The following is a 14,375-nucleotide window of genomic DNA, read 5'->3' on the forward strand; positions in this document are numbered from 1 at the left end:
ATAATAAACAATCTTTGTAATCTTCATGTGTTATATACTTTAACAACATTTTTCTTTACTCCTTCACATTTTTTGTTATCTTTTGTGTACTTTGTAAAAATACAACTTTGATCTGAGTCCTACAAATTCTTCAATTTGTGCGCCTCCAGTCTCATATTTAAACATTCCTATTATTTTCTTAACACCAACTTTAAAGCCTATATTAATAATTGCTGGGTGCTTTGGGTTAAACTCATTTGTATCAAATTTGCTTTTAATATCTTTAGAAATATCGGAATAAAAGTCTTCTAATTTAATTTCGTTTGCTAAAGAATCTGCATCTGTGAATAATAGTTTTGCTCAATCAGCATATTTTTTTTTAGGTAATCATAATGAAAATCATACATTAGAGTTTTGCTCAAATCTAATATCCACATTCCTATGTAAATTGGTTTAGCATATTTCAATTTTGTTTTTTTCATATGTATTGCTATTAAGTTTTCATCAAATATTGTTCTACTTTAAAAGTTCAGTTTTGATGCTAGTTTAATAGCTTCATTTCTGTCTGTTAATAATCTAATGTTTTTTCGAATTCATTAGTTGCATTAGTTCTATGGTTTGTATTTAGTTCAATGTATTCATTTAGCCATGCTCTTTCTTCAAATTTTATTCCTCCATGAATTTTTTAAATCTTTAATCCTAATCTTTCATATAGTTTTAGATTTTCATAATGTAATATATAGTTTTTCTTATTATTCAAGTTGGGCACTAATTTTTCAACTTTATCAATATTTATCCTTTCAGATGCAAGTGGATAATCGTTATGTTCATCATGCAGATATTCAGGGTAATTTAGATCTACCTCTAGTATACATGGAACTGATTTCCAGTTTTCTATTTCATTTTCATCCATCCATTTAAAACCATGTGTTGGAAGTGGTTTACTCATTGCCCATCGATATAAACTATTAGCATCAAAATATTGGATGAATCTTGATGGTTTTCTTTGATCATAATCATCACCCATGTACTTATTATTAGAAGTTCCTAACCTATTTGATATCATTCTAATTCCACCTCTTATACCTTTCTTTATCATTAGTATCATATCGTAATCACTTAGCAATTCTAATTTTATTTTTGTTTGCTTCAAAATGCTGCATCCCAAGCTAATCCTGGTGATGTATAATACCAATTAGGATCTAATTTAAAACAATTCATACAAACATCTCTAAAATTTTCAAAGACGTCAGCTAGTAAAAGCATATCTGAAACATTGTACAAGTCATGATAATCTCTGAATGTTTTGCAATTAAACTCATTCCATACATTTTGTGCATGTGAGTAATAATCATCACTTATATCTTCATCGTTTAATTTTTAAAAGAATGATTCTTTTAGTGGTAATTGTGTCTCATTAAATCTATTAATAGAATCAACCCAATCATATGGGTGTTTACCTTTTCTTAATAACAAATCTAATTTTTTCATTGAGTATAATTTTCCGATATTTTTACACTGGTCTTTTGCTAAATTCTTTGATAAAGCATCTAAACTAGAAGGCATAAATCTATAACTATCTAAGAAACGAAGTTCATGTTTAACTTCAAATTTCTTACCCACTTTAATATACTCATCAACTTTAGTTTCTCTAGAAAAGCTAATATACACTTCTTCATTGTTTGATATACAACTCAATTTTCCTCCTGATAATATCTTTATAAATAATTGAGAATCATAACCAGATAGATTGTGAAAAAGTAATGGAAAGAATTTTGGAATTTTATAATTTAAATTACGATTTTGATGAGCAGCACCTCCATATTTTCCAGTAATATGACAATGATCACGTACTTTATCTTTTCCAAGTTTTTCTCTACAAATGTGACATTCTGTTGCTGATTTAAAGTTGTGCTTCTTTTCAGGAGTAAATATCATCTTTTTTGGAAATTTAATCATATCACAAATTTTTATGATATCTTCGTGAAAACTATCGACAAATTTTTGTGCAGCATCATCTGTTTCATTAGTTGAAGTATATGTGATGGGACTTCTTTTATAAAAACTTTTATCAAAACATTTAATATAATAACAGAAAAGTTTGATAAAACTTTCAAAGTCTGCATATACTACAAACGGAACTCTTATTGATTTATTGTGATTAGTAAATTGCATTGTTGAATTTGGTTGTGGAAGTTCGATACGAACTGAATCATGTGTTTCACAATACGATTTATGATTAGATAAACGTTCTTCTGAATTAAATCCTAACAAACAATTTCTACAATAGTATTTTTTGCAATGTTTATTAGATGTTTGTGATGAAAGTAATTTGCTTAAATTTTTTATTAAACAGTAATGATTAGTTTCACCATTTGAGATTAATAGTAAATCTATTAAATGTTTGAGATTGTTATTCTTTGATACGTGCAAAATATGAACTTTTGAGTTTTCATAACCATATACATTGACACTGATATCTTGATTGCTATTCTCAAATTGTATTAGTTGGTTTAATGATACTAGAAATTCTAGTTTATCCCAGTTTATTTTTTCAGCTTGATTTTTCAGCTCTTTATCTACTCTTTCAGGATGATTATCTTTTTTATTTAATCCTCTTGCAATACACCACTTAAAACATTGCTTTTCTTCTTCATTTTTTATATTAATTATCGCACTTTTATTTTCTAAATTTTTATCAAGTAGAAAATATGATTTAGCTTTAAGAGGATTAAACTTAATAATATTTATATCCATATTTTCAACAGAAACAAATCTCCAACCTCATCCTGCTTGTTGATATAATGATAATGATTCTAAAGTTTTCTGCTTTGATATTTCATAAAACTCATCTGTTGTTTCTAATACAACTTGATTATTCGTTCTAAATGGAGCAGATGTGATTATAGTTTCTCCTGTTTTAATATCACTACGCTCCATTTCAAAATAGAGAACTGTATAAACTAAAAAAATTTCTATTTTCGTTTAGTACTTTAATAACGTTATTTTTAGCAGCATTTATGAAGGATAAAGCATCGTAACTACTTAGCCCTTTAACTGTAAATTGTTTTGTCACATTTTTAACAGATGATTTCTTTAACTTAAATTCTATTGGGTTTTTGTGAAACTTATTATACAACTCTACAACTTTAGATTTTAATGCTAAAATATTTTCATTAGCTGTTTTTTTAACTTTATCAGGAACAAAAGACATAATCCAGTTTGCAATAGATTATAATTGCAATTATTATTTGATTCTTTCCGAGATATTGATGTATTAGTTGCAATAAAAGGTGTAGGAGTCAAAATTGTTGAAGATGATATATCTGGAATAGGATCATCGAATATATTTCTCTGTTCGACTGATGTTGATTGCGTTTGTGTGCGCACAACAGGTGTGTGCGCTAGCGCTTCTAATAATTAACTTTTTTTCATTCTATAATAATATTGAATTTTTCGCTATTTTGCGATTTGTTGTAATTCTGTGGCTTTTTATTTTCCATTTTTATATAGCAAGATATTTTTTTTTAATTTTCATTTTCTTTAAATGATTTTTCAAAATAAAAAAATCTTGTCGTGCTTTTATTTTGAAATATTTTTACAAAGCACATGTAAATATTTTTTAAGCATCTTTTATTTTTCATATTTATTCTGGTTTTTAAATACATGCCCATCCTCGTATTCTACAATAATAAGTAATATTTCGATATTTTGCAATCTCCTGCTCTTTTGTAATTGTCAATGTTCTATATATAAAAGGTGCAGGAGTTAAAGTTTCTGAAGATGTTATATTTGGAATAGGTTCATCTAGTATATTTTCCATTTTTATATGGCAAGATTTTATTTTTTTAACTTTTCAGAATTTAATATTTCAATCTTAAATCCATTATCAACTTTTCCATCACGTCATTCGAGATATCTCCATCCATGCTTAGTTTCACGCATAGCGCTATATAATGATTTATATATTTTAGTTTCTCCTGTTTCCATGTTAGTTAATTTAACAGTGACTGGTTTTTTCGTTATTGTTCTTAATCTTTCATATTTTGGATCTATTTTTTTTTCTTCTTTTTCACGATTTTTTCTAGGTCTCCCAACTGGATTCTTCTCATTTACTTCATTCACTGGATGTATTCTAGGTCTCCCAACTGTTCTTTTCTCATTTACTTCCTTCACTTTAGTCATAATAGATTCTTTATTTAATAACCCATTTTCCATAGCAATCATTAGCAATGTAGCCAGATTGTCAGATGTTTTTGAAATATTATTTTCTTCTAATAAATTTTTTAAACTTTTTTTTGTATATTTCATTAATTTTCAAAAAAATTTAATTTACAAAAATTTAATAAAAAACATTCATTTTATTCCCATCTGATTGAAATTCTATCATTCTATCAGATATTACAACAGTAGATGCCTGAGTAACATCTGGAACAGCTGTATTAAATGTTGCTTTAATTTGTACATGTATTGGTGATAATTTTAATCTTTCTGATTGTTTGCTAACATCAAAAACAAAGAGTGGGTATAAATCTTTATAGTTGGAAGGAGTTATATTGCTGTGTGTGATCAATTCATTCACTCCATAAAATTTTTCATTAAACACAGCTGCTTCTCTATAAGCTCTTGAAAATTGTTCTCTATAAGCTCTTGAAAATTGTTGATTTGGGAATAACAAGTTTTAATCAACGGCAGGATATCTTTCTTGATTAAGCATAATGTACATATTTTTCAAGTCGCAGTAATCAAATATTGAGGCCTTAACATTTTGATCCCCTCTCTTACTTATTTGAAATCCAACAATAATGTATCTTGGGTTTTCAGGAAATGTCTTTACGCTCAATCTCCAAGTAAATGAAGTAGATTGTGCAACAGATATACTATCACATTTACGCGCTCGAAAACTTACTGGAAGTGTCACTTTTGATTCGATTTGCTTATAAAGTTTAAACCTTTCTGCATTTGATGCGATCACGTATGGTATAAACAACGATATTTTATTAAGATTAACTTTTCCTGCAGCTGCAGCAGCTAGCTTAAAAATTGCGTCATCGTCACTTTGTCTTACAACAGTTATTGTATGTTTAACCCCATAAATAAATTTGTCGTAATCATCACAGAATCCAAAAATGTGTCTTAAAGGTACGCATAATGAAAATGTTCCTTTTCTAGTTGGTTTCTGAATTATGTATGATTGTCTTATTGCAAACCCTGGGTTATCAGCATGTACTGATGTTGTTGTATTATCACCATACCACAACTGATTTAATTGCTAATTGCCACAACTGCTAATTGAAAGTCATTTGGATATTTAAGTATTCCAAACATTGTAGTTGCTTGACCTGGGTAATAAACAATTTCTATATCTTGGTTTGATAATTGGTATGATATTTGTCTAAATAATTGCATAATATCATTATTTGTAAGCGCCACTGCATCTGTATTAGCATAAGCTGTTCCATTAGCTTTAAGAAGTTGTCCTACAGATAAGAGAAAAGCCTCAGATGGAAGTGTGAACAAATCTTGTTGCTCAACGTTGATACTTATTTCTCCAGCATTTAGATTTGTACCATTCACTGGTTCATATTCATGGAATTCAAATCTTTCAATTCCATTATCTACAATTGGTATTTCTGTAAATTTAATACTTCGGAAGTCGTCATTTTATTTTTTATATGCAATATAAAAAAAAAATGTTTTGATTGACAATTCTTAAAAAACTATATAAAAAATTTAGCAAGTCTTCAACGCAAATCAAAGGCCGCGTCCTTTTTTAACAAGATCTTCTATTCTTATAGCATTTTCATTTGATACTTTTATTACTGATCTTATTGCAGACTCCATCACCATTTTTTATTTATATTTGTTGTTATATCATTTGCATTATTTTTTTAAGATCTTTCAGATCCATTAATAATAAGATCATTTGATCCAACCAAATTTGAAATTATTTCATCAATTTTTATATTATTAACAGGTTGTGAAACTGTTTTTGAAGATGCTTTATCAATTATTTGTTTTCCGTTTTTAACTGCAGCATTTCTAGCAGCTTCTATCGCTGATGTTGAAAGTTCTTTTCCTGCTGATTTAGCAGCAGTTATTGCACTTTTTCTTAAATCAGTAGCAGACATCTTTTTCAACATAGCTGATTATACTCTTGTTACATTTGACGCTTTTATTCGTTTTAATAAATCTCTTATACTTTCGAATATATCACTTTCTCCAATAGCATGTTTCTTTATATATCTCTTATTATAAACAAGTAGCATTTGCTTATTTACTATATATTTTTTTACATGCACTGATATATTATAAATTATTTTGTATAGCTTTATGCTGTGAACTATCTATTATACCTTGTCTAAATAATTCATCACAAATTGCATCAGCTTCATTTCTTGCTCCAGTGTTACCTGCTTTCCATGCAGCTATACATAAATCAAGCTTTTCAATTAATGCATAAGGGTCGCTAGGAAGAATTACAGTTTGCATTACTGTTCTTCCTTCAATTCCATTTCCTTTTGATTTACGCTTCTTATTTTTATTTATGTCTCTCCAAATGGGGGCTATTATTTATGTGTCTTTTCCACTACGAGACGACTTTGGTTTGTTTGGGTTAGCATCAGAAGGAATTGCATCTGTTTGTATTAATATATCTCTATATTTTTTAAGATCATCTTCATTATATATTCTCTTATCAGGTTTAAACTTTGTTAACAATTCCCATAGACCAGGAGTACCATAATATGTTTCATCATCAATGGTTACATTCTCATCACTAATATGTATTGGCTTTTTTCCCATATAAAATATACCATCTTCTTTATTACGTATCCCAAATGTAGATTCAGTAGATTTTTTACTATTAGCCTACATATTTAAATAACCTGCTGCAATTTTTCCTGACCTCATATCTTTTTTTTTTTTATGATAAGGCAATAGTTCTTCAGAATCAGTTATCATTATCTCTTTATTTGCTTCAGGATAAGAATTTGAAAAAAAGAGTACAAATTTATCAGCTTGATCATGCAATTTAGATATGCTTTCTTTTATTCCATCTTGACTGTCAATTAATGGCTTGTACAACTTTTCTAAGCCTAACTGTAAATTAGTTTCACTCATCTTTTCATTTAATTATTCTGCTGTATTCTTTTTTTAGTATCTAAGTAATCTTTAACAATTTTGTCTCTTTTTTCAGGATCCTTAATTTTTAGAAATAACATTATGCTTTTTATAAATAAATATAAAAAAACGTGACATAACAATTTATGTTACGTTTTTTGTTTTAACGGTTTTATTTTTACTAAATCTGCTTTTGAGTATATTAATTGCTTCATCTCTTCCTTGTTTAATTATTGATTCTTCAGTTTGTTCATTAGTTAATTCTTTTGAATTTGTTTTAATTTGCTCTAGGATGGCTTTAAATTTTCAAGTTCACTTAGTATTAGTTTAAATTCATTGTCATCTATACTTCTACCTACCAAAGCTTTAGAGATATATAGTCACTAATTGTATTTAGTTTTGAATCAGCAAGTACTTTAACCCTTTAACAGTGGAATATTTTTTTCACGGCGGCTCTTTCCTAGTGGAGTACTTTTTTTAAATTCCGATTTTAATGGTTGTTTTAAAGAATTTTTTTTTTATAACATTAAGTCACAAAAAAGAAAACGAAACATATTTTTTACAATATTCAAATAAATAAGTATTATAAAACATTTATTTTTAAGTCTCTAGAAGTATGATAGTGTTTAAAACAATAATTAACACAGAGACCAACATCACAATCAATACACATGTATCTAGTGTCAGCTCGTATTTTGTTAGCACTACATACTGCACATCTTCTAGATGGGGTTGCCCTCATTGGATTAGGAGGTATTAATGATGGAAAATGTCTCTCAACTAGTGTCATTGGATTAGAATTAACTGAAGAACAACCTCTAGCTTTTAAGTTCTTCGTTTGGTCAACATAAGTTGAAAATATGTAATCAATAATACTTTGGCGAAATACAATTGATGTTTTTGTAAGTCCTAACTTTTTAGCTATACAGTAAGCATTATGAACAGATGTGTTTATTAGGTGCATGAAGTATTTTTTATACCATTTCTTAACCCTTTTACGTTCTGAAATATAAGTGGTTAACATTTGGTCACCTTGATCGACATCGCCCATGTTTTTGTTATATAAATCAACAACAGCAGGTATTATTCTTGGTTTACCAGATCTAGTTACTTCTACGATACTATTTTTAATGCAAGTGCTTAATAAATAGATATCCTTTTAATCTCTCCATTTCGTACACATAATACCTGTACTTTTTCCAAACTGAACAAACTTCTCATCTGGTTGTAACTTTTTGCAAATTAATCCAGTTGGCAGACTTTTCCGGTCTTTTCTTACTGTGCCAACACAATCAGTTTTATTTAATAAAAGTTTGTGACAAACTTCAACAGATGTGTACCAGTTATCAATGAATACACAATAACCTTTGTTTAAAAGATTATTCATAAGTGTCATAACAATACTTGTAGCCATATAATTATAATTGTCAGTGTTTATCTTATCCACCTTCCCTGTGTATAAAAAACCATTCCAAATATATCCTGTTTTAGTTTCAGCTAGAATGAATGACTTTAAACCAAATCTTGCTCGTTTACTTGGGATATACTGTTTCCAGCTCAATTTTCTTTTCCATAAAAGTAAAGATTCATCAATGGCAATATTGCGTTGAGGCACATAAGCTTTACGAAAAAGTGTGAATAGATAGTCATGAATAGGCTTTATTTTTGCACACTTTAGAGCACTTTCTTTTAAATGAGAATTATTAACAAAGTGAATAAATGTATCAATAAGTCTAAATCTATCATACTTGATAACTTTACGCACCACTGGTGTAGCATATATCACATTGGTTGTATGATACAACTCATATGTTGGTTTCCAAATAATACCACGATACAGAATCAAACCAATATATATACGTATTTCATCCCTAGTTACTGGAGTCCACATTTTAAATCTAGATTTTGGCTTTAACTGCTTCTCTTTTAGAGATTGCAAAGCATACAAGTTTGTTTGTTCAAATATGTAATCACAAATTTCATCGGTTACAAAGAACTCAAACAGTTGGTGTGGTTCAAAAGTGGTTATGTCAGGATGTACTCCTGGGGTACCAGTAAACTCATAATTGGCACAGCAGCCTAAAATTTCATCATTAGACCATGAATATTGCATATTTTCGACCTTTTTTTGTTTATTTGTTTGAACAACGCCTGCTGAAGACATTTCATTACAATCGACATTCCAATTCGCCTGCAGTTCATGAGCTTCAATATCTGAATCACTATCTGATTCCGTATAATCTGATTCACTTGAGCTAGAAAACTCTTCTTCGGACTCAAAAGAACCTTCGTTGTCACTTTCCAACAAAATACGAAGAGCTTCTTCAGCAGTAAACTTCGTTTTTGGAAGAATAAAATTGGAAGTATCGTGCTGTTTTCCTTGCGCCATTTTTTAATAAAGTTTTAACTTTGATTGAAAAATTAATGCTTTGCGAGATAGAATAAACTTAAATAAAATACAGAACAGAAAGTTAAAATCTTTTTTAAATCTCTTATTGAAAAAACCTTTGAATTTCATTCAGTTTTGCCTGAGATATAAGTCTTCAAAACAAAGCATATTCAGCGACGGCTATATCCGTTGTTCACATATAAGTATTGCTTTAGCTTTGACGGATATAACCGTCGTCCACTGTTAAAGGGTTAACTTTTTCATGCTTTTCTGCTTTTAAATTTAATTTTTTATTAACTTGCCCTCCTGTTAATGATAAAACACCTGCTCCTAATGCTGCACTTTCATATGCGATAGCGACTGGTGCTGCAATTATTGTTGCTAAAAAGCCAATTCCAATAGTTCCATAGTGCTTGCTAGTAATAAATTATCAATTGCCGAAATTATTTTTACAGCTCTATGATACTTTTTACTTAACATATTTCTCTTTTCTCTCTCACTCTCTATTTCTTTTTGAATCTCACTAATTGTGTTTAGGCGATATATATATGTGCACTAATAATCTTATTTTATTCATCAGGTGAACTTGGAAGATTTGGATATTTTTTATTGAAAGTTTTATTATCATTTGCACTAGATATACTAGGCGTAATATTTGAATATATGTTATATTCCAATTTAACAAGTAAAAATAATTGTTTTGTAAATAATTTTTAAATTCACAAAACGTAAACTATCTCCTTTTTTAATCAATAGATCAGAATCAGAAGTATTAACAACATTTATTATAATATCATCAACAGTTTCTGATATTACAGAGTTTTGTAAACTCTGTAATATCAGAAACTGTTGATGATATTATAATAAATGTTGTATGATATTGATGTTGATGTTGATGATATTATAATAAATGTATAATATAGAGGTTCATTTGGTATATATTTGTTTTTAATTTGTGTATTGACGGATTATTTCTTGCCTTTTCTTTTTATATGCAATATAAAAAAAATTTCGAGAAATCACAGAATCATATTCAAGAATCGAATATTAGCAATGGTGAATTTGGTCCTAATAATAAACCTGATCCTGTTGATGTATACTCATTTCCATTACGTACGTACAATCCATCAGAGCCTCCCTTACTCAATGGTGTCAAATATAAACCAGATCCTGCAGCTGTCATTTTAACTCCTTGTCCATTCTTTTTCTTGTACACAGTACCTCTTCCAGCAATTTTATCAACAATAGCTGATCCAACTGCTGAACCTACTCCTGTTAGTTAACCTGTTGCAAATGCTTGAGCGACACTTGATAATAAAAATCTTCCAGCTTTACTAAGGAAAGGTAAAAGTGCACCAATAAATCCTCCCTCTATTTGAGAATTGTGAGCTAGTTGTGTTTTACTTAAATTAATTATTACACCAGTACCTTTTTCATATGCTCTTTTAATTCTATTCAATTGTGTATTTGTTACAGCTGATACATGCTCACCATTAAGATCTGAATGCGATAACTTAATACTAGCTCCATAACCATCTTCAATTGCTTTTTTAAGTTTTTCTAATTGCCCTTGCGAAACATTTACTTTAATGTTTGTACATATACTCATTTTTATATGTATATAAAACTATTTTTTACGTTTTATTTTAATAATAAATACTACTTGACTTCTCTTATATGAAATGTAATAGTTAATTTTTCTCCTCGTAAATTCAAAAAATTTCCATCTTGATCGAGCAATTTATTTTCGATTCTTGATCTTTTTTTTAGTGTTACTGGTAAATAAATTAAGTTATACGGCTCTTAAACAACTTTATATTCAGGACCAACAGTTAGAAAAAATAAATATATAACGTTATCAGTTCCTCCATTTACATACGAAGATCATATTATATCACTTGTTACCCGTATACTATTAACATTTAAAATGTTTACTATACTAGTTGATATATTGTCGCCGCTGAATATATTCCACTGTCAAAACCAAAAACAGTTCTAATTGAATTTGAAGTTGTAAAATCAATTTTATAACGAGCTGCAATAGTTAAAGCTGATCTTAATGTATTCTTATTACCTTCAATTGTAATATTTGCTACTACTGAACTTGCATCACCGTTTCCTGTCATAATCAATTGGATATATTTATTTATATTATTAATTTCATAACATCCATCTGGAATGTTTATATCCTTCCTAGTTGATCCATTATTTGCGCTACATCTAAATATGTTGTTTGAAGAATTAATATTAGGAAAACTGTGATATGTCTACAAACTAACTAGAGCCATTTCCTATTCTCTGCCTTCTCTAAGTATAATAATAGGGCTATAACTAGTTCTAAATATACTGCTATTTCCGCTCACTGATAAATAATATGCCTTTTTTTTTATATATATAGAAGATAATATTTTGTTTTTTATATTTTTTTACACTGCTATTTTCAACAAGTTGGTATATAAAAACAATTTAATCCACTTCTATACTTTCCATAATCTTTTTTAGAAGATAGATCTATAATAACAAACCCATGAGGTTCTGACCAAGCTTTCTTCCAAAAGTTTTTAAACTCATCTTTTGTCATATCACTTGAAACATGATCATTATCAATGTGATTTAAATTCTTTGAATCTTGTTGAAATAAGCAAATAAAATTTGTATTTTCTTGCATAGTTTGCCAAGGTGACATAAAATAATTTTGTGCAAGATAGAAACAATCTACATTACTATGTCTTCCTTTTATATAATATTTTTCACACTTATTTTGCTTTGTTAATTGTAAATCATCAAATATCATCAAATTATTCTTATGAATATAAAGATCTTGAGGATCTGGTACATTTTCTGCTGTTTCAAAAAACTTTCACTCCATATCTGTTTTCTCATTTAAATGTCTTCAATTATAAGCTCAGGGTTTGCATTTAATTTTTCTATTTTGTCTTGTAACTTAAATAGTTTAAGAATAATTTCTTTTGGCAATTTTTTTTCAAAAGATTGTTTTAATATTTTGTATTCTGGTTAAAAAAGCGACTTTCCGAAAACATGTAAATTATTATAGTCTAACTAACCAGGTCTCAAAAGTAAGTTCAATAATAAAGTAGTTTTTCCACAACCCGACTTTCCAACAATAATTCCTCTTATACTCTTAGGAAACAACTTATTATTATTTTTCTTAGTGTTATTCGCATTCCATGACAAATCTATAATATCAATTTTTTATATATAAATTTTCATTTTTATATATAAAAATGCTGTATAGCATTATTTGTTTATATCTAAAAATCTACTGCGTTAAATGTAGAAACACAACAATTACACTAAACTTGCAAAATGTTATGAGTAAAAACAATAGAAATATGCAACGAGGAACTTGCGCTATTTGCGGAAAAACAAAAACTCAATTTGTATCATCAAAAACAGGAGGAGATTATGTGAGTTCGATTAATTCAGCAACATGTAAAATAAAACTACCATAGTCGAAGTTTCCAGGTGAAATGCATATACCTGAAATGAACTTTGCAGGTCCTGGTACTAATTTAGATGAACGATTAACTTCTACCGACGCATATAAAGACTGGAGTAAATCTATAGATAGAGTTGATAATGCAGCTTACCATCACGATCTTGCTTATAAATACTTTGATGACACGGCAAAAACAAATTTAGCTGATAAAATTATGATTGAAAAAAATGGATGCTATAAAAAATCCGACAATACGTGAAAGAATTGAACGAGGTATTATAAAACCTATTATATCATCTAAAGCAAAGTTTGGATTGGGTGTTGAAACTAAAAGTACTCAAAAAAACTACCAACGATCAGTAAAAAAAAAGAGGATAAAGACCTAATTCTTATGGGTTTGAAAGACCTAAAATGGACTGACAAACTTGCAAACGAACTTCATAGACCAATTGTAAAACATTTCAGAAAAAGAAAAGTGATTGTAAATGGAATCGATGAGATATGGGCTGCTGATTTAGTTGACATGAAATCTTTTTCCAAATTCAATGACAGCATAAAATACTTTTTAATGGTGATAGATATTTTTTCGAAATATGGATGGATTGCTCCATTGAAGAGTAAAACTGGAGTTGATGTTGCTAATGCTTTAAGCAAAATCTTTAAAGAAAGAAAGTGTCAAAAAATGTGGGTAGATAAAGGCTTAGAATTTTATAATAAGCATGTTAAAGCGCTACGTGTTGAGTTATATTCATTTTAAAATGAAAAAAAAGTTGTGTAGTTGAACGTTGGAATAGAACAATGAAATTCAGCTAATTCTACTAGAAAATATACTAACGGTTTAGATTAAATGGTAAATAAATACAACAACATAAAGCATTCTTCAATTAAAATGACACCAGTTGAAGCTAGCGATAAAAAGAATAAAAATATTGTTTGTTTAAATTTAAATGGAAATGAAATGAATCTGTAAAACCAAAGCTTTCAATTGGTGATAGAGTTAGGATAATTAAAAAGAAAGAAACGTTTGAAAAAGGATGCACACCGAGATGGACTGAAGAAGATTTTACAGTGTCACAGATTCAGTTTACAGATCCACCAACGTATAAAATAACTGACGATAATAGTGAAGAAATACAAAGTACTTTTTATGAAAAAGAAATGCAAAAAACTGATCAAAACATATTTAGGATTGAAAAAGTTATTCGTAAACTTATCATTAGTAAAGTGGTATGGGTATCCTAATTCATTCAACTCATGGGTTGATAATAAAGAATTGATAAGTCTGAAAAATTGATTTATAAAAAAGTACAAAAATTTTTTTTAGCTCAGAGTTTATAGTTTGTAAACATAATATATTAATATATTATGATTGTTATACTCCCATTATCTTTATATTATTTTATTTTGGCTCAGAAATTATAGTTA

The 14,375-nt window shown here is 28.5% G+C and overlaps 4 protein-coding genes across 4 annotated transcripts; 1 reads left to right on the forward strand and 3 right to left on the reverse strand.

The window, feature by feature from the left end:
- Positions 1-1,359: 1,359 nt before the first annotated feature.
- LOC136086372 (uncharacterized) lies at positions 1,360-2,736 on the reverse strand. Its single transcript, XM_065808668.1, has one exon. It carries the CDS (start codon positions 2,734-2,736, stop codon positions 1,360-1,362), a length of 1,377 nt encoding a protein of 458 aa, XP_065664740.1.
- A 1,585-nt stretch (positions 2,737-4,321) lies between these two features.
- On the reverse strand, positions 4,322-5,829 carry LOC136086373 (uncharacterized). Its single transcript, XM_065808669.1, has 4 exons — positions 5,742-5,829; positions 5,260-5,612; positions 4,704-5,158; positions 4,322-4,628 (listed from the first exon to the last, which is right to left on the reverse strand). Exons 1-4 carry the CDS (start codon positions 5,827-5,829, stop codon positions 4,322-4,324), a joined length of 1,203 nt encoding a protein of 400 aa, XP_065664741.1.
- Positions 5,830-8,260: 2,431 nt separating this feature from the next.
- Positions 8,261-9,490, reverse strand: LOC136086374 (piggyBac transposable element-derived protein 4-like). The gene has a single exon (XM_065808670.1). It carries the CDS (start codon positions 9,488-9,490, stop codon positions 8,261-8,263), a length of 1,230 nt encoding a protein of 409 aa, XP_065664742.1.
- A 3,851-nt stretch (positions 9,491-13,341) lies between these two features.
- LOC136086375 (uncharacterized) lies at positions 13,342-13,707 on the forward strand. The gene has a single exon (XM_065808671.1). It carries the CDS (start codon positions 13,342-13,344, stop codon positions 13,705-13,707), a length of 366 nt encoding a protein of 121 aa, XP_065664743.1.
- Positions 13,708-14,375: the final 668 nt, after the last annotated feature.

This window comes from Hydra vulgaris, chromosome 10 (genome assembly GCF_038396675.1).
Source record: "Hydra vulgaris chromosome 10, alternate assembly HydraT2T_AEP".
Lineage (NCBI taxonomy): Eukaryota > Metazoa > Cnidaria > Hydrozoa > Anthoathecata > Hydridae > Hydra > Hydra vulgaris.